The 20,155-nt window shown below is 54.9% G+C and overlaps 1 protein-coding gene across 1 annotated transcript; it reads left to right on the plus strand.

The window, feature by feature from the left end:
• Nucleotides 1–15,711: 15,711 nt before the first annotated feature.
• On the plus strand, nt 15,712–18,065 carry LCN15 (lipocalin 15). Its single transcript, XM_025360800.1, has 6 exons — nt 15,712–15,807; nt 16,191–16,330; nt 16,417–16,487; nt 16,742–16,852; nt 17,596–17,697; nt 18,031–18,065. The coding sequence occupies exons 1-6, from the start codon at nt 15,712–15,714 to the stop codon at nt 18,063–18,065; spliced, it is 555 nt and encodes a 184-aa protein (XP_025216585.1).
• Nucleotides 18,066–20,155: the final 2,090 nt, after the last annotated feature.

Consider the following 20,155-nt stretch of genomic DNA (forward strand, 5'->3'; position numbering starts at 1 on the left):
GCTCTGTCACCCAGACTGGAGTGCAGTGGCAGGATCTCGGCTTACTGCAAGCTCCACCTCCCGGGTTCACGCCATTCTCCTGCCTCAGCCTTCCGAGTAGCTGGGACTACAGGCACCCACCAACAAGCCCGACTAATTTTTTGTATTTTTAGTAGAGACGGGGTTTCACCGTGTTAGCCAGGATGGTCTCGATCTCCTAACCTCGTGATTTGCCCACCTTGGCCTTCCAAAGTGCTGGGATTACAAGCGTGAGTCACCGCGCCCGGCGTTTTTTTTGTTTTTTGTTTTTTGTTTTTTTTTTGAGACAGGGTCTCTCTCTGTTTCATACGCTGGAGTGCAGAGGCATGATCACGGCTCACTGCAGCCTGGACCTCCTGGGTTTAAGCAATCCTCCTGCCTTAGTTTCCTAAGTAGCTGGGACTACAGGCATGCACCACCACACCCAGCTATTTTTTGTATTTTCTGTAAAGATGGGATTTCACCATATTGCCTAGGCTAGTCTCCAACTCCTGGGCTCAAGAAGTCTGCCCTCCCAAAGTGTTGGAATTACAGGCATGAGCCACTGTCCAACATATATACACACACACACACACACACATATATATACACACACACATATATACATATATATATATATAGAGAGAGAGAGAGAGAGACAGGGTCTTGCTCTGTTGCCCAGACCGGAGTGCAGTGGCACAATCTCAGCTCACTGCAACCTCAACTTCCCAAGCTTGAGCGATCCTCCCACCTCAGCCTCTCGAGTAGCTGGGACTATAAGCATGCACCACCACATTTGGCTTATTTTTTAATATTTTGTAGAGATTGCATCTCACCACATTGCCCAGGATGGTCTTGAACTCCTGGGCTCCAGCGATCCACCTGCCTTGGCCTCCCAAAGTGCTGGAATTACAGGTGTGAGCCACCGCGCCCAGCCAACATTAAATCTTAATTTTTCCATCCAGGCATGGTGGCTCACACCTCTAATCCCAGCACTTTGGGAGGCCGAGGCTGGCAGATCAGGAGGTCAGGAGATTGAGACCACCTTAGCTAACACGGTGAAACCCCGTCTCTACTAAAAATACAAAAAAAAAAGAAAAATTAGCCGGGTGTGGTGGCGGGTGCCTGTAGTCCCAGCTACTCGGGAGGCTGAGGCAGGAGAATGGCGTGAACCCGGGAGGCGGAGCTTGCAGTGAGTCGAGATTGTGCCACTGCACTCCAGCCCGGGCAACAGAGCGAGACTCCGTTTCAAAAAAAAAAAAAAAAAAAGAAAGAAAGAAAAAGAAAAGAAAAAAATCTTAACTTTCCCTGTGCAGACTGCTGACTGGATCCTGAAAGACGCATTGTCCAAGCTGTCGTCTGCCCCCCGGGATGCCCCTCCCAACTGAGCTGAGGGAAAGGCAGAGGGAAGGACTTTGTGACCCTCCCAAGGCTGTGGATGCCCCCAGAGCCCCAGGCCCCAGACGTCAGGGATTGAGACTGTCAGCCCTGTGTCAGCTCTGCAGAGAGGCCCAAGACTGGACAGCTGTGGTCACTGCCAGCTACGAGCCTTTCCAGGTCACCAGGAGATGGACGTTAGGAGAGGACCTGAGGGGAAGTCATCCCTCACCTGAGGGTCGTGGAGCTGGAGACCCGAGGAGGAGCCAGTGTTGACCCAGTTTGAGGGTCGTGGAGCTGGAGATCCGAGCAGGAGCAGGTGCTTTTCTAGTTTGAGGGTCATGGAGCTGGAGACCCGGGAAGGAGCTGGTGGTGTTCTAGTTTGAGAGTCATCGGGCTGGAGACCCATGGAGGAGCCGGTGGTGTTCTAGTTTCAGGGTTGTGGAGCTGGAGACCCAGGGAGGAGCCGGTGTTGACCCAGTTTGAGGGTCATGGAGCTGGAGACCCGGGGAGGAGCCGGTGTTGTTGTAGTTTGAGAGTCATTGAGCTGGAGACCCATGGAGGAGCCGGTGTTGTTCTAGTTTCAGGGTTGTGGAGCTGGAAACCCAGGGATGAGTTTTTGCTGCTGTTCCAGTGTGAGGTTCGTGGAGTGGAGACCCAGGCAGGACCGCTGTTGTTTTAGTTTGAGGGTCATGGAGCTGGAGACTTAGGAGGAGTCAGTGTTGCTACTGTTTAAATTTGAGGGTTATGGAACTGGAGAACCGGGGACAAGCCAGTGTTGCTGTCCTAGTGTGAGGCAGTGGAGCTGGAGACCCAGGGAGGAGCTGGTGCTGCTGTTTTAGTTTGAGGCCCGTGGAGCTGAAGTCTCGGGGAGGAGCCGGTTCTTTTGTTCTAGTGTGAGGATCATGGAGCTGAAGACCCAGGGAGGAGCGTTGTTCTAGCTTGAGGGTCGTGGAGCTCAAGACCCAGGGAGGAGCTGGTGATGCTGTTGTTTAAGGCTGAGGGTTGTGGAGCTGGAGACTTGCTGGGGAGCTGGTGCTGCTGTGGTCCGAGTCTGAGGGTCGTGGAGCTGGAGAGCGGGGAGGGGCGAGTTCTGGTGTTCTAGTGTGAGGGTCGTGGAGCTGGAGACCTAGGGAGGAGCCGGTGCTACCCCCATTTAAGTCAGAGGGCTGTGGACCTGGAGCTTTGGGGGAGGAGCCCGTGCTGCTGTTCAACTGTGGGGAGGATCCGGTGCTTCAGTTGAAGTTTGAGGGTTTGGAAGCTGGAGATCCAGGGAGGAGCTGGTGATGCTGTTCTATTTTGAGGCTCGTGGAACTGGAGATGGGGAGGAGCCGGTGCTGCTGCGGTTCATGTCTGAGGGTTACATAGCTGGAAACCCAGGGAGAAGCCGGTATTACAGCTTCTAAAGTCTGAGGATCGTGGAGCTGAAGACCGGGGAGGAGCTGGTGCTGCTGTTCTAGGTTGAGGATAGTGGAGCTTAGAGTCTTTGCGGGGAGCCGGTGCTGCCTGTCAAGTCCGAGAGTCATTGAGCTGGAGATCCAGTGGGGAGCCGGTGCTGCTGTTGTAGTTTGAGGATCGTGGAGCTGGAGACCGGGGAGGAGCTCGTGCTGCAGTTGAAGCTTGAGGGTCGGGGAGCTGGGGAGCTGGAGATATTGGGAGGAGCCGGTGCTGCTGTTCAAGTGTGGCTAAACATGGAGCCAAAGTTGGAGAAGTAGTAGAGAGAAGTAGTAGTAGAGAGAAGAAGTAGAGAGAGAGTCACAGGATGCCACTGGAAACTGTAGATGTAGCTGTACCCCAAGCAAGCTAAGCTTGGGAACATCTCACGTCTAGTGATTAATGCATCCTTTTCCCTCTTACTCAGTTTGGATTTGTTTTCTGTCTCATGAGACAGAAAGACCCTGATTAATACCCTTAGGAATTGAAAAGCTTAAAAAAACTAAGTGATGTTGGTAATCATAATAATGGGACTGAAAGCACAAGTATCCTGACTGACAGAGACAAAACACACACACACAATATGTATCTTTTCAATCAGCTAGTAAAATAAAAAATAAATTGAAAAATAGACTTCAGCCAAGCTATAAAAAGTTGTTTCATGGAGAATTGGTGGAGGACAGAGATTAACCCGAGAGGTGCCATTAATGGAGAAACTGAGAACTTACCATTTTTCCTGTGGGGTTTCGGTGCAGAATGATATCCCGTGAGTTCTGGCAGCTGAGCCCCTCCACACAGCCCGGTGATGCCGTAGGTGTCATGGAAGGGTCCTCTCCCAGCTGGTCCTGTCTCTCTGCTATGATGACTGCGGCCTCTGATCCCCAGCAACTGACTGTGTCTTGAGAGGAGACCAGGCCCATGAGCACAAGGGTTTCCATGGTGAGGGCTCCGTGGATGGAATCTCACGGATGTTCTGATGTTCCTTTCTGATGTTCATCGGCCATCTTGCTATTTAATGCATCTTGTTTATAACTGTCTTCTATGTTTTTTTTTTTTTTTTTTTTGAGACGGAGTCTCACGCTGTCACCCAGGCTGGAGCTCAGTGGCCGGATCTCAGCTCACTGCAAGCTCCGCCTTCCGGGTTCACGCCATTCTCCTGCCTCAGCCTCCTGAGTAGCTGGGACTACAGGCGCCCACCACCTCGCCCGGCTAGTTTTTTTTTTTTGTATTTTTTAGTAGAGATGGGGTTTCACCGCGTTAGCCAGGATGGTCTCGATCTCCTGACCTTGTGATCCGCCCGTCTCGGCCTCGCAAAGTGCTGGGATTACAGGCTTGAGCCACCACGCCCGGCCTATAACTGTCTTCTAAATACTGAATAGAAAAAAGCATTTGTACAATATGGGTAAGGGATAAAGAACATCGACACATTGGACACCAGGACCTCCACCAAGTTTAGGGAATAGAATCTGAAGAGACAGAACTTTGGATGCTCCCTGGAGGCCCTGCCTGAGTCCCAGTCCCTTCCCTTCTCCTACAGAGGGACTCACTTCCTGCTTTCATCTTTTATTATTCCCGTACTTTTCTTTTTCTTTTTTTTTTTTTGAGACGGAGTCTTGCTCTGTCACCCAGGCTGGAGTGCAGTGGCCGGATCTCAGCTCACTGCAAGCTCCACCTCCCGGGCTTATGCCATTCTCCTGCCTCAGCCTCCCGAGTAGCTGGGACTACAGGCGCCGCCACCTCGCCCGGCTAAGTTTTTGTATTTTTAGTAGAGACGGGGTTTCACTGTGTTAGCCAGGATGGTCTCGATCTCCTGACCTCGTGATCCGCCCGTCTCGGCCTCCCAAAGTGCTGGGATTACAGGCTTGAGCCACCGCGCCCGGCCTCCCGTACTTTTCTTCACAGTACGTTTCTTTCACCGCGTATGTGTGCATCCCTAAACAATATGCCGTTTAGTTTTGGAACTTTCTGTTGTCTTTTGGAGACAGGGTCTTGCTCTGTTGCCTCAACTGTAGTTTTGAACTTTGATGTGAGGAAATTCTCCTGTGCAGTTGCTCCTACGTTGCATGGCTCTGAGCATCTGCTCGAGGTCTATTTTTGTCCTCCATTCTCCCCCGAGATCCACCCACACTGACATGGTTCATTTTCATTGCTGCGTGATCTCCCATCTCCATTCTCTTCCTGAGACCCACCCACGTTGACATGATTCAGTTTCCTTGCTGTGTGATCTCCCGTCCTCTGAGCGGACCATGGGAAACGTCTTCATCTTCCTGTGGGTGAGGGTTTGGCCAGGCTGGGGCCCTCAGGACTGCGTTGCTAGGAACATTCTCGGGCATATCTTTTGTACACAAGTGCACGTTTCTTCTGGCCAGCCAGTAGCTTTCAGTTTTTACAATTTCATCCCAGGTAAGAAATGGAATTTTCCCCATAACCCACAAAACACACCCTTTTCATAGACAAGGATATCAAACAAATTTCACAATCATTCTTAGCAGCGGCTGAGTGTTCTTGTTGCTCTCCATTCTTCCCAACCCTTGCATTGATTGGGTTGTGGGATTTTTGCCTGTCTGGTGGGCGACACGTGATACCTCATCCTGTTAGCTGAGACCCTATTCACGTTTCCATTACCCTTTCCTTCACATTTCCTTTTCTGTGAAGGGCTGGCTCAACTCCCCCACTTTTTTTTTTTTTTTGAGATGGAGTCTCACTGTGTCACCAAGACTGGAGTATAGTGGCACAATCTCGGCTCACTGCAACCTCCGCCTCCGGGGTTCAAGCAATTCTTCTGCCTCAGCCTCCTGAGTAGCTAGGACTACGGGCGTGCACCACCATATCTGGCTAATTTTTTGTATTTTTAGTAGAGACAGGGTTTCACCATGTTGGCCAGGCTGGTCTCAAACTCTTAACCTCGTGATCCACCCGCCTTGACCTCCCAAAGTGCTGGGATTACACGCATGGGTCACCATGCCCGGCTGGGGCTGGTTCAACTCTTTTGTCCAGTTTCCATTTAGTTGTCTGAATTTTTCTTTTTTTCTTTTGTTATTATTATTATTTGAGACAGAGTCTCATTCTGTCACCCAGGCTGGAGTGCAGTGGCGTGATCTCCGCTCACTGCGGCCTCTGCCTTCCAGGTTCAAGTGATTCTCCTGTCTCAGCCTCCAGAGTAGTTGGGATTACAGGCGTGAGCCACCATGCCCAGCTAGTTTTTGTATTTTTAGTAGAGACAGGGTTTCACTATGTTGGCCAGGCTGGTCTCGAATTTCTGACCTCAGGTGACCTGCCTGCCTCGGCTTCCCAAAGTGCTGGGATTACAGACGTGCGCCACCGCACCTGGCCTGCCTTTTTCTTTTTCAAGAGGACTCTTTATAGATTATGCCCATTCATTCTGATGACTATCTGTGTGGCAAAGATGGGTTTGAATCCACCAGGATGAACCTGCAGGATCCCCTCTCTGTGGTGGGAGAGGAGACAGAGAGGGGTAGAGGGGCATGGAGAATCCGAGCCAAGAGGAGGCTGAGTCGGTGGGGACTGCAGGCTGCTGTGAGGACTTCTCCTCTGAACCAGGTGGGATTAGCAGGGGATTCTAACCAGGGGAGCCATGGGATCTGCCTTACGTATTTCTGCCATGGTTGGCTCATTTGAACTCACCTCTTGAAGAAGACTTGGCCTTGGCCACCCAGAGGCCCCTGGTGAGGGCTTAACTCCTGGCGTGGCCACTGACACATCCACGTTTGGTGCCCACACGGCTGGGCAGTCCCGAGACCTGCTCTCCCCAGGCCTCTCATTGGTGCTGTTTCTTGAATGTGTCCCCTCCCAGGTCTGGCCTATTTGTGAGACTCATCACACCTCGGCATGAAGAAGGAGGTTTGGCAAATGACCCATAAGGCATCTTTTGAAAGGTTCACGGTCACTGTTGTGGGGAGAAAGGGCCACTGAGCTTGGATGCTCTCTTTGCTGATGTGGTTTCTTTCAATTAAGCGAAAATAAAGAGTCATGCCTCTTTGCACATACCTGGTCTGATCAGCAAGCAGCCAAGGAGGCCTCGGGGCATCTTGGAAGCTGGAACCACCAGCCCTGTGTGAACTACAGGCGCTTCTATATAAGCTGCTCCCAGGTGAGGGGAGCGGGTCAGGCGATCCCAAGCTCCGCCTGCTGCTCGGCATGAGTCAGCCGTGTGTGAGGAGGTGGTTGTGGAGGAATCCCACGGTGTGCCCAGACAGTCACCTGCAGGAGGGCTGGGATGATGCTGTTCTCACATTCATCATCCACAGTGCCTGGCACCTGCTCCAGGCCATGGCAGGTGTACAGGTGTCCAACTGATCTTAGATAATGAGGGCCCTGCTCAGCGGCCCTGGGGGTAGGAGGGAAATCAGCTTGAGAGCGTTCCTGGGTCATGCCTCACCTAACTTACATGACGTCTCCAGGAGAGAGGGCTACTGGTGGTGTCTGTGTATCAGGATGAGTAACAGCAGCCACTACAACAACAGCTCCCAGCGCTCGGAGAGATGCACACAAGGGTTCTTTCCTGCTCTTGTCACAGTCTCTTGACACTAAAGATATGTGTCAGTCCATCTGCGTTGCTATTAATAAAGGGATACCTGAGGCTGGATTAATTGTGGGAGGAGCAGCTCCCCTGAAAGGACTCTTAGGAGACAAATACCTGTGACTGTGATGTGCCTCTTGCAAAGTCCTAAAGAGAAGTGGGTCAAATCAGCTTTCTCAGCAGACAGGGAGGGGCACCCATGGCAAACTCCCTTCGCCTGGGAGCAGGTATGGTCCTTGAGTCCTATGTCGCCTGTTTCTTCCTCCATCTTGACCTGCAGACCCGATGTGATCTGACCTCTGCCTGCCTCTCCAACTCCATCTCCCCACCCCTGCTCCTGTTCTTTCTACCAATTAGGTTACAGTCTCGGTTAAGGACCCTGAATCACAGTGGCTTAACTAAGACAGGTTCATTCCTTTCACATGAAAGTCCAAGCCAGTCAGGTGATTCTTCTCTGCAATTTTCAGGTTCTTAGTCTCCTTCCATCTTGCTGCTCTGACTTCCTTAGGGTGTAGCTTCCCCTCTGCCCCGGGAGTCCATCCTGTCTCCTGTCAGCCGACAGGGGGAGGAGAAGGGGACAAGACGGCACAAACCTTCCTTCCTCTAAAGGCAGCTGCTGTGCACGGGCCTCACCTCCCCATTGGCCACAGCCTGGTCACACGGCCACTGATTGCTGCAAGGGATGCTGGGAAGTGTAGTCTTCATCCTGAATGCCAGTGCCCACATGGGTCACTCCTGAGGCCGAGGGGAGAGAGGACATGGGAGAGAGTTGCTGGTCTCCCCAGCCCTGGGGTCAGGGTTGCCTCCCTGGGTGATGGTTGTTCTTGTGTGTTGACTGGGTCTACACATCAGTTCCACTATATTGTGTGTCTGTTCTGGTGAGGTCTGGATGACTCCAGGCCTGAGCAGGAGAAACCAGCAACAGGATTTGTTTTGTTTTGCTGAATCTAGGATCACATTGTTGCAGGAAGTAGCTGGCAGCTAATGATGGCTGTTGCTGGGGGATCTGCTGGCCTGTAAACCAGAGTGTCCACGTAGCTGCTTGGGCTTCCTTTCAACATGGCTGCCTCTGAGCAGTTGTACTTCTTATGTGCCAGTGGACTTCGAAGACACAGGAAGTAGCAGTTTCCAGCAGTTTCCAGGCCACTCCCTGAACTGGCACAGCATCCCTTCCACTGCATTCAATTGGCCAAAGTATAACAGTGAAACAGAGAAGAACGAACATAACTCACTCTATTTGTGTTCAAGAGGCCTTTACCCATCCTGCAAGCAGGCTAGGATAATTTCGGAGCACTGGGACAATATGCAAAAACAGTAATCATGTAGTTTTTAAAACAATTAACAATATCTTATTAAATATGCATAGGAGCATTGCAACCTGACCAAGGACAAAGAAGTTCCCAACCTCCTCAGACTCTTGCTGGTGCCCAGATATCTGTGGTCTTTTTTTTTTTTTTTTGACAAGGTCTATCACCCAGGCTGAAGTGCAGTGGTGCCATCTCGGCTCACTGCAACCTCCACCTCCTGGCCTCAATTCATCCTCCCACCTCAGTCTTCTGAGTAGCTGGGACTACAGGTGCCCACGACCATGCTAGGCTAATTTTTGTATTTTTTGTAGAGACAGGGTTTCACCATGTTGCCCAGGCTGGTCTCGAACTCATGAGTTCAAGTGGTCCACCTGCCGTGGCCTCCCAAAGTGCTGAGATTACACGTTTGAGCCACCATACCCAGACGTAGGTCATCCCCCTCCCTTTTTTTTTTTTTTTTTTTGAGACAGTCTCACTCTATCGCCCAGGCTGGAGTGCAATGGCGCTATCTCAGCTCACTGTAACCTCTGCCTCCTGGGTTCAAGCGATACTCCCACCTCAGCCTCCAGAGTAGCTGGGAATACAGGCATGCGCCACTATGCCCGGCTAATTTTATATTTTTAGTAGAGATGGGGTTTCTCCATGTTGGTCAGGCTGGTCTCGAACTCCCGACCTCAGGTGATCTGCCTGCCTTGGCTTCCCAAAGCGGGAGTGCTGGGATTACAGGCGTGAGCCACCACGCCTGACCATAGATCACTTCTTGATCCCAACCACCTTCTCTTCCTCTGCCCTTAACATAAAAAGAGCCTGAAATTTGTACCCACTTGAGATGGCACATTAGGACTCCAGTCTACCATCTTCTTGGTTTGCTGGCTGTCTGAATAAATTGCTTTCTTCCCACCAACTCCTGTCTCTTGAGTTTTGGCTTTCGAGCAGCTGAACGTGTGTTTGGTTACAAAAGCAGTCACAAGGTGCCCCTCACACCAAGATTTAAGGGGTGGAGAATTAAACTGTCACATTGAAGAAGAGAGCTCAGGACTGCCCCTTCCATCCGAGACAACAAACGGGCCAGTCCCTGAGCAGGCAGATGGGGAGGGGAGATGGCAGAGCAGCCCGAGACCTACAGCAGAGGGCTGCTGGGGAGGACCCTGGGAGGGACCACACACTCAAGATCTGTGTTGAGAAAAATTTCCAGGAACGTGGGAATGGGTCTGTCTTCCCTGAAATTAGTATTTAGAGAGAATCTGGACAAAAACCACATTCTCAGAGTTAGGCTTCGGTGTGGAAATCAACCCTTTGCCTGCTACACTGTTTCTTTTTTTTTTTTTTTTTTTGGAGACGGAGTCTCGCTCTGTCACCCAGACTGGAGTGCAGTGACACTATCTTGGCTCACTGCAACCTCCGCCGCCCACGTTCAAGTGATTCTCGTGCCTCAGCCTCCTTAGTAGCTGGGATTACAGGCGCCCACTACTATGCCTGGCTAATGCTTTTGTATGTTTTTAGTAGAGATGGGGTTTCACCATGTTGGTCAGGCTGGTCTCAAACTCCTGATCCCAAAGTGCTGGGATTACAGGCATGAGCCACCACACCTGGTTAATTTTTTTTGTATCTTTTTAGTAGAGACAGGATTTCTCCATGTTGGTCAGACTGGTCTCGAACTTCTGACCTCGGGTGATCTGCCCACCTTGGTCTCCCAAAGTGCTGGGATTACAGGCCTAAGCCACTGTGCCCTTCCTGTTACATTTTCTAGATGGTAAGAGATGGGAATATGCAAATGGACAGTGAGCAGACCCTATCAGGACAGAGCTCTCATTCCAGCAGCCAGCGGGAAGCCCACAGCAAGCCTGGAGCAATCGCCCCCGTGGCCAGGACGTGGGTAGTAACTAGCAGCTACCTTTCATTTTGACTCAGCTTCCGATGGGGCCCACCTGGAGACAGGCAAACACGCTCCCAGACAGTCCTGGCGGATGCCCTGCGCATTCCCATTCTGTCATTCTTGGGGTCCTGATCCAGATGCTAGGAGAGGGTTCTTGGACCTAGTGCAAGAAAGAAGTTGGGGCAAGTCTATAAAGTGAAAGCAAGTTTATTAAGAAAGTAAAGAAATAAGCTCGGTGCGGTGGCTCATGCCTGTAGTCTCAGCACTTTGGGAGGCCGAGGCAGGCACATCACTTAAGGTCAGGAGTTCGAGACCAGCCTGGGCAACATGGTGAAACCCTGTCTCTACTAAAAAATCAAAAATTAGCAGGGTGGCAGGCACCTGTAATCCCAGCTACTCAGGAGGCAGAAGCAGGAGAATCCCTTGAACCGAGGAGGCGGAGGTTACAGTGAGCCGAGATCAAACCACTGCACTCTAGCCTGGGCGACAGAGTGAGATTCAGTCTCCAAAAAAAATTAAAAAAATAAATAGCCAGGCGCGGTGGCTCACGCCTGTAATCCCAGCACTTTGGGAGGCCGAGGCGGGCGGATCACGAGGTCAGGAGATCGAGACCATCCTGGCTAACATGGTGAAACCCCATCTCTACTAAAAAATACAAAAAATTACCCGGGTGTGGTGGCGGACGCCTGTGGTCCCAGCTACTCAGAGGCTGAGGCAGGAGAATGGCATGAACCCGGGAGGTGGAGGTTGCAGTGAGGCAAGATCGCACCACTGCACTCCAGCCTGGGCAACACAGCGAGACCCCGTCTCAAAAAAAAAAAAAAAAAACCAAAATAAATAAATAAAGATAAAAAAATTTATAGATGATGATTCAGAATTCGTGACTTCCTAATGATTTTATTTTAAGGATTGTCACCAGAATAAAACGTTGACGATCTCTTTTTCCAATCCTGGCTCAGCGCTGACACACTTTCAGGAGGGACGAGATCCTTCCCAAAGAAAGGATGTACCCAGAGGCGGGCGGGGTGCGGGGAGCCCGGGCGCAGAGAGCAGAGCAGACTGCCCCCTGGTGGAAGGATGGAGGGACGCCACCAGCATGCGGAGGGGAGCCAGACAGCTGAGGCCGCCTGAGAGATGAGGCTGCGCAGAGAAGGGGAGTGGGTGCGGGGCCCTGGTGTTGTCCTCAGCAGGGCAAAGAGAAAGAGGAGGTTTTTCCTCCTCCTCTGAGGGCAGAGGTGTTGGGTTAGGAAGTGCTCTTAGGGGCAGGGTGCAGGGACAGGGTGCAGTGGCAGGGGCCTGGGGCGTGGGGAGGAGGCCTGGCCTGGGGGAGACAGATGGACGGCAGCCCTGGCTAACCGAAGCCATTGGGAATTTATTGGAGAAATATCTGAGCTCAGAGGATTAGTGGAGGCTGGAGAAACAAGTAGGTGGGGACTGGAGCAGCTCTCAGGGCAGGAGCCAGGAGACCAGCAAGAGCTCAAGGGGGGGCCGGGCGCGGTGGCTCAGGCCTGTAATCCCAGCACTTTGGGAGGCCGAGACGGGCGGATCACGAGGTCAGGAGATCGAGACCAGCCTGGCGAACACGGTGAAACCCCGCCTCTACTAAAAATACAAAAAATTAGCCAGGTGAGGTGGCGGGCGCCTGTAGTCCCAGCTACTCGGGAGGCTGAGGCAGGAGAATGGCGTAGACCCGGGAGGCGGAGCTTGCAGTGAGCTGAGATCCGGCCACTGCACTCCAGCCTGGGCGACAAAGCGAGACTCCGTCTCAAAAAAAAAAAAAATAAATAACTCAAGGGGAAGAGGTCTGAGCCTTGGGTGGTGGGGGGCAGTGCGTGGGGGGTGGGATGGGAGAGGACTGAGCTCTGTGAAGGACCCCAGTTCACTATGTCAAAAAGGAAAACAAGGTAGGGCGCGATGGCTCACGCCTGTAATCCCAGCACTTTGGGAGGCCAAGGCGGGCAGATCACCTGAACTCAGGAGTTTGAGACCAGCCTGACCAACATGGTGAGATCCTGTCTTTACTAAAAATGCAAAAAAAAAAAAAAAATTAGATGGGCGTGGTGGCTACTGTTATCCCAGATACTCAGGAGGCTGAGGCAGGAGAATCGCTTGAACCCGGGAGGCGGAGGTTGCAGTGAGCTGAGACTGCACCACTGTACTCCAGTCTGAGTGACAGAGCGAGACCTTGTCTCAAAAAAACAAAACAAAACAAATAAATAGGGGCACACAGTTGTGTGAGTTTAGACAAATGCAAATGGTCATGGAACCACTGCAGGCACAACAGAGCAGCTCCAGTGCCCAAAAAGCTTCCTCGAGGTCCCTTGTGGCCAATCACTGCCCGCACCTCAGCCCCGGGAGCCACTGGGAAGCCCCTTGCCCTGTGGGCTCGCCTGTCCTAGAACGTCTTATAAAAGGAGTTGTAGATTGCAGCCTTTTCTGCCTGGCTTCTGTCCCTCTGCAGGGTGCACCTGGGATTCAGCCACCTTCGTTCCTTTTACCCCCGAGTGTCCATCACGTGCTGCCCTGCAGCCTGGTCGTGCCCCCATGGAAGGGCGTTTCCTTGTTCCGAGTTCTCAGTGACGGTGAATGAAGTCCCTATAAACAGACATGTTCAAGTTCGCTGTAAACACAGTTTTCATTTCTCCCGGGTAGAGAACTCCATAAGTAGGTAGGGTCGTGAAATGTTTCGCTGTGTGAGACTCTGCCAGGAAGTTTTCCAGTGTGGTCCTGTCTTGTTCGTCCCACAGAAGATGAGAGTTCCGCTGACTCCTGGCCCTCACAGGCTCTAGGGATTGCGCGTGTTTCTGTGGAACGCCTTCCACGGTCTCTGAGGTGTGCACAGCGGTTTCCAAAAGTTTCCAGGTTGCGTCTTCCCACCGACTGATGCTCAGTGTGTTCTCATCTCCTGTCCGGATGTTTTCTTTGGTGAAGTATCTTTTCAGATCTCTTGCCTGTCTTTTTATTTATTTTTTGAGACGGAGTTTTGCTCTTTCGCCCAGGTTGGAGTGCAATGGTGCCATCTCGGCTCACTGCAACCTCCCTGCACCCACCTCGCTTCAGGTTCAAGCAAGTCTCCTGCCTCAGCCTCCCGAGTAGCTGGGACTACAGGCACCCGCCACCACGGCCAGCTAATTCTTGTATTTTTAGAGGAGACAGGGTTTCACCATGTTGGCCAGGCTGGTCTCGAACTCCTGACCGCAGGTGATCCACCTGCCTCGGCCTCCCAAATTGCAAGGATTGCAGGCATGAGCCACCGCTCCCGGCCTCTCTTATTTTTAATGGAGTGGCTTGTTTTCTTTTTACTGGGTCTTGGGAGTTCCTCATGGATGCTGGATTTCAGTCTCGTATCAGGTGCGTTTTATAAATGTTTTCCTGCTGCATTCTAACTGTTGATGCAGGTGAACCTGGCAGGGGCGTGGCTGGGAACTGGAACCCCCTGAAGCCCAGCGGAGGCCGCAAGCAGAAGCCCTAGGCTCCTTCCCTTCCCCGATGCTGGGGGCCGAGGGTCTTTCTCTGACCCTGTCCCTCCTTATGTCACCAGTGAAGGGTGTCCAGGTTCTTGGCATTTTGAACAAAGAATTGGACAAAACACACAAACAAAGCAAGGAAAGAATGAAGCAACAAAAGCAGAGATTTACTGAAAATGAAAGCACTCGCTATAGGATGGGAGCAGGCGGAGCAAGCAGCTCAAGGGCCCCAGTTACAGAATGTTCTGGGGTTTCAATATCCTCTAGAGGTTTACCATTGGTTACTTGGTGTCTGCCCTGTGTAAATGAAGAGGATGAAGTCAAAGTAATTTTCTTGGCTGAACACGGTGTCTCACGCCTATAATCCCAGCACTTTGGGAGGCTGAGGCGGGTGGATCACCTGAGATCGGGAGTTCAGGACCAGCCTGGCTAACATGGAGAAACCCTGTCTCTACTAAAAATACAAAATTAGCCAGGTATGGTGGTGGGTGCCTCTAATCTCAGATAGTCAGGATGCTGAAGCAGGCAAATCGCTTAAACCTGGGAGGCAGAGGCTGCAGAGAGCCAAGATCGCGCCACTGCCCTCCAGCCTGGGCAACAATAATGAAACTCTGTCTTGAAAAAAAAAAACAACAAAAAAACCAAAGTCATGTACTTGGTATGAGTCCTATCTAAACCCTATGTAAACCCTATGTGAACGGAGAGGATGGAGTGAAGGTACAAAGCCATTCACGTTCCCATCATCGTTGGTGTTTCCATTTGATTTGGTTCCAGGATATCCTTAGGCTCCCTGCTGTCTCCAGGTCCTCTTCTCCTGCCTCACTCTCACTCCAGAGGACTGGCAGTGCTGGCCTCCCTGGTAGGACCCCCAACCCTGATCAGAGGTTTCTGGGTGGTGTGCTCTGAGGCCACCTGCTGCTCCTTGCCCAGTGTCCCTGGGTGCTCTGTGGGAACACAGAGAGGTCACTTGGGAGGTTCCGGCCTCTGCCAGCCCGCGGCGCCTTCCTGGCGTCATTGCCCCCCGCGTGCTTACACAACCAGTGATAAGGTGGTATCCAATGCCATAATCCTCCCCAGGGCCGGCCCAGCCCCATCTGGTCCCGTCTGGTCCCTGGCCTGCTTGCTGGAAGCCCAGCTGGGGGCTGCATCGGGGGTGGTGGGGGTCTGGGGTGAGGGGTGGCCAGGCCTCTCTCACAGTGTGGGGGCACAAGCTCTGCCCTGGACACTCTGCCGGTGTGACCCTACCCACATGGTGGTGGTGAGAGAAGGGGGCTTTCTGGGTGGCCAGACCCCAGGAGAGGGGCCTAGCCAGAGCAACCCCAGCCCAGCTGCCTGCAGCTGCACCCCAAGGGCCCTGGCTCAGCCCAGCCAGGCAGGGTGTGGACAGAGGGGCTTGGGCATGAGTCCAGGCAAGCCAGGACAAGTCTCTGCTGTGGCTTGGCAGTGACCCCGTGATTGGTGACATGTCTGGCAGGCCTAGGGGACAAATCCTCAGCCCGGGTGCGTCAGGCCAGAGCCTGGCTGTCTGGAGCCCTCCAGGAAATGTCCCCCGGGGCTGGGGGACACCTGGGGGACACATCTCAGAGCCAAAGTGCCTTCCGCTTCCATCTGCTCCGCCCAGGAGCAGGTGCACCCAGGGGGTGGCCTGGGCTATAAAGCTGGCCCCCTGGGGCTTGGGGACTCAGCACCAGGGGCTGGAGGGCAGGTGAGGCGATGACGTTGTTCCTGCTCGGCGCAATCCTGGCTCTGCTCTGGGCGCCCACGGCACAGGCTGAGGTTCTGCTGCAGCCTGACTTCAATGCTGAAAAGGTACCAGGGGCCTCTGCTGTCCTGTGGTGGGTGGGAGCTGGGCTCCCGCCGGAGACAACGTGATAATTGTGACAACTGCCTTTCCTGGGGCGCTTGCTCTGTGCCCGGCCAGGCACGTGCTGTAGACCCGCTCTGCGCTTAATCCTAAACCAACCTGTGAATGGATCATTACTGCACCCACTTCACAGCTGGGGAACTGAGGCTCACAGCTGCACTGTGACTTGCCCGAGATCAGTTCCTGTCCACCTGGGCTCAGCTCACACCCGAGAGATGGCCACTCCGAGGCCCCTTGCCGTGTGACTTCTGGGCTGTCCCCTGGGTCCCTGGGCAAGGAGGGCCCTGCTGCTGGCTGTCCTGGCCTGCGGTGACTAAGTCCCTGGCAGTTCTCAGGCCTCTGGTACGTGGTCTCCATGGCATCTGACTGCAAGGTCTTCCTGGGCAAGAAGGACCACCTGTCTATGTCCACCAGGGCCATCAGGCCCACAGAGGAGGGCGGCCTCCACGTCCACATGGAGTTCCCGGGGTGAGTTACTTGGGCTGGGCTGCCTGGGCTGGGCTGGGGGGCCGAGGTAGCTGGGTGCCATGAGTGAGCCAGCTGTGCACCCCCAGGGCGGACGGCTGTAACCAGGTGGATGTCGAGTACCTGAAGGTGGGCTCCAAGGGACACTTCAGGGTCCCAGGTAGGTCCTGCCTCATCTGCCTTCAGGGGTGCTGGATGCCACTTCTCTGGGGGTGACATGGGGCTGACTTTCCACCAGGGCTCCAGATGTCCATCCCAGTCTCCAGCCCCTGCCCGCCCCTCCCCGCCCCTCCCCGCCCCTCCTCTGTCCTCGGGGAACATGCTCACAGCCCAGCAGCAGGGGCAGGCATGGGTAGGGTCGGTGCCCGAGCCCATCCACTTCTCCAGCCTGATCGGCCGCCTGCCTCTCCGCAGCCTTGGGCTACCTGGACGTGCGCATTGTGGACACAGACTACAGCTCCTTCGCAATCCTTTACATCTACAAGGAGCTGGAGGGGGCCCTCAGCACCATGGTGCAGCTCTACAGTGAGTGCCTGTCCCACCTCCCCCCACTGGCCCCTCCCCCACTCCTCACAGGCCCCGCCCCCATCCGTTCTGCACCACCCCACTCCCCACCCGCCTGCCAGCCCCGCCCCTTCTCACAGGCCTCACCCTCACCTCCTCCGGGGAGCCCCCCACTTTTAGGCCGAGTTTATGCCCCGCCTCCTCACCCCCGGGCCCTCCCCTTCTGGTTCTGCCCCATGCCCTCTCCTGCTGTGACCTCACACACTCCTGGCCTTGCCAGGACCAGGTGCAGTGGGAGCTGGACGTGTGCGGTGCTTTGGATGTGGAGGAGGTTGGCTGCGGGGGGTCCCGCGGTGCGTGCTCCTCTCTGGCCTCCTGAGAGCGCGGTGCCCCGTCCTTCCCTGCCTGGCCTCGCTGCCTGAGTTCCGGGGCTGGGGTTGAGGTTCTTTAACTCCTGCGGACTCCCAGGGTAGAGCGGACCGGGTTAGGCTGGAGGCTTCCGGGTTGCAGGGAAAGATGCTCAAGGGGGAGTGGGGCCCATGAGGACAGCCAGACCACCCCGACCTCCCAGACACCTTGGTGTGGACTGGGGAAGGAGGCCCCAGGTTTCCTTCGGCCAGGCAGGAACTTTATGCAGCGCACAACCTGCCCAACCCAGGGTGGCGGCCTTGCTGTCAGCCCTCAGGGAGGTGGAGTAAGGCCAGGAGATCCCCTGCTGCACTCCTGTGAGCTGCTGGGTTCACAGTGACCTCTGCTCCCCCAAGGCCGGACCCAGGACGTGAGTCCCCAGGCTCTGAAGGCCTTCCAGGACTTCTACCCGACCCTGGGGCTCTCCGATGACATGATGGTCATGCTGCCCAAGTCAGGTGCCCTGGCAAGCCCTGCCCCTCCCATGCCACCCCGTCTGGCCCTCCCCTCCCATGAGCCCACCCTTCCTTCCCCTCACAGCACAGGCAGTGTGCGGGCAGCAGGGGGTCTTCTCTTCTAGGGGTGGGCTGGCAGCCCCTGCAGCCCCTCCCCCACCTCCCCCAGCACAACTACGGGAGAGGCTTTGGGCAGCCCTGGGAGGGAGGCTCTGGGCCCCACTCTCTGGGGGTGGTGGAGCTGTCCAGTGGCGCTTGGCACCCAGGGGTTGGGGGCTGCAGGAAGCGAGGGCAGTCCTGGCCATCAGCATCTCACGGATGTCTTCCTCCCCACAGACGCCTGCAGCCCTGAGACCAAGGAGGCACCCTGACACCTCTGGAGCCCCGCCCGGCCCTTCCCAGCTGAGTTCTCCAGGTGCTGCAGGGGCTGCCCTGGTTGCCTCTCCCGTCCCTGTCGCAGCTTGACATCTGCTTGTGTCTGCCCCGTGCCCGCCCCGCTGTTTCGCCTGGCGACCCCATGCTTCAGGCCTCAGCTTAGACTTCACCTGTCCCAGGAAGCCTCCCTTGACTTCCTAAGGTACCCATCACAGAGTACCACAAATGGGGCGACGTGAAACAGCAGAAGTTTGGCTGGGTGCAGTGGCTCACGCCTGTCATCCCAGCGCTTTGGGAGGCCGAGGCAGGCGGATCACCTGAGGTCGGGAGTTTGAGACCAGCCTGACCAACATGGAGAAACCCTGTCTCTACTAAAAATACAGAACTTAGCTAGGCGTGGTGGTGCACATGCCTGTCATCCCAGCTACTCGTGAGGCTGAGGCAGGAGAATCGCTTGAACCCGGGAGGCGGAGGTTGCGGTGAGCCAAGATCACGCCATTGCAGTCCAGCCTGGGTGACAAGAGAGAAACTCCGTCTCAAAAAAACAAAACAAAACAAACAAACAAAAAAACAGCAGAAGTTTCTCTCTCCCAGTTCTGGAGGCCAGAAGTCCAAAATCAAGGTGTCCACAGGGCTGGTTCCTCTGGAGGCTCTGAGGGAGACTCCCTCCCTCACCGCCCCCCAGCTCCCACGGCTGGGCGCTGTCCTGGGCGTTTGTTGGCCTGCGGAAGCATCAGCCCTGTCTCTGCCTCCGTCCTCCCACGGCCACCTTCCTCCTGTGCGTCAGTGTCCAAACTTCCCTCCTAGTAACTGTGTTGCCGAAGCGAGTGCCCCACGGCCCTCTTCTTATGAGGATACCTGTCCTCGGATTTAGGGCCTGCTGTAAATGCAGGATGATCTCATCTCCAGATTCTAAACTAATGGTATCTGCAAAGACCATTTCCGAATACGACCACGTTCGGAGGTTCCAGGTGGGCCTGAAGTTTTGGGGACACAATTCAATCCACGGCTCTGTGTCCCCGCTGCGTCCACACAGCCCCTGGCTCCCTCCCCAGGGCAGGGTCCTGCTTTGGAATTGTGGGGGTCCTGTCCTCTCCCCCAGGGCCCAGGAGGGCAGACCACAGCCTTCACGCGCAGTGCCCATCACAGGAGCCACATGCGGGTGGGGTCTTGGGGAGATCTGCCCCTCAGCCAGACGCTGGAGGACCGCTGGGTCCCTCGCCCAGGTTCACCACCAAGAATTTGGGCGCAACCACACATCACGTGTCTGACGTGACAGTCACCGGCGTCTGGAGGGACACTGGCCCTTCCTGGCATGGCGGGAGGAGGTGGGGGGCTCTGAGGCGGGGCTGTTTCTCCTTCGTTTCCACCGTGCTGCCGCTGCACTTCCTGCGTCTCTGCTCCTCTCCGTGAGCTTCGCCTCCACTCCCAGGGTACTCTTCCTGGAGACTCGCCGTCCTGCCTGGGGACACTGGGGCTGTCCAGCTTAGCACAAGTCTGCACCAAAGTCTCCCTGCACACACCCGCTGGGTCGGGAAACATGGGGGTCAACACCAAACCGCCCTCCTCCAGAAGGTTCTGTGAGCAGAACATGTGGCCCCATCTCCCCGTGATCTTGAACAGTGCCCCCCCGGGGTAGAGTGCCCCCCCCGGGCCACCACGGGTGACCATGAGGCTGTGGGTTCTGTGGTGGCTTCATGGACATTCCGGGGCTTTCTTGCCACGCTGGCCCCTTCACCAAGGACCAGGTAGAGGCCGTGGCTCGCTGCCACTCAGCCAGGGGCTGGGCATGGGGCTGGGTCCCCCACCCCCGGGGAAGGTGGGGAAGTGTTGGAGCCAGGGTCGGCCTCTCACCTGGGGCCTGTGGGGCAGCAGTGGTAGCTGGTGTGTGTTTCCAGGTTTGCAGGAGTTTTGGGAGCAGAGTGAGCTCTCCCTGGCCTGTCGGTGGTGGCTTTGGAAGAGTGATGCCCGGCTTGCGGGGAGCAGGAAGGGCGTTTGTCGCGGGAGTGGGTGATGGAGTCGCCGTGCATTTTCCATGCAGGTGGAGCCACAGCAGCAGGCGCCTTCGCCCCTGGAGTCGAGACCC

Source organism: Theropithecus gelada, chromosome 15 (genome assembly GCF_003255815.1).
Source record: "Theropithecus gelada isolate Dixy chromosome 15, Tgel_1.0, whole genome shotgun sequence".
Taxonomy (NCBI): domain Eukaryota; kingdom Metazoa; phylum Chordata; class Mammalia; order Primates; family Cercopithecidae; genus Theropithecus; species Theropithecus gelada.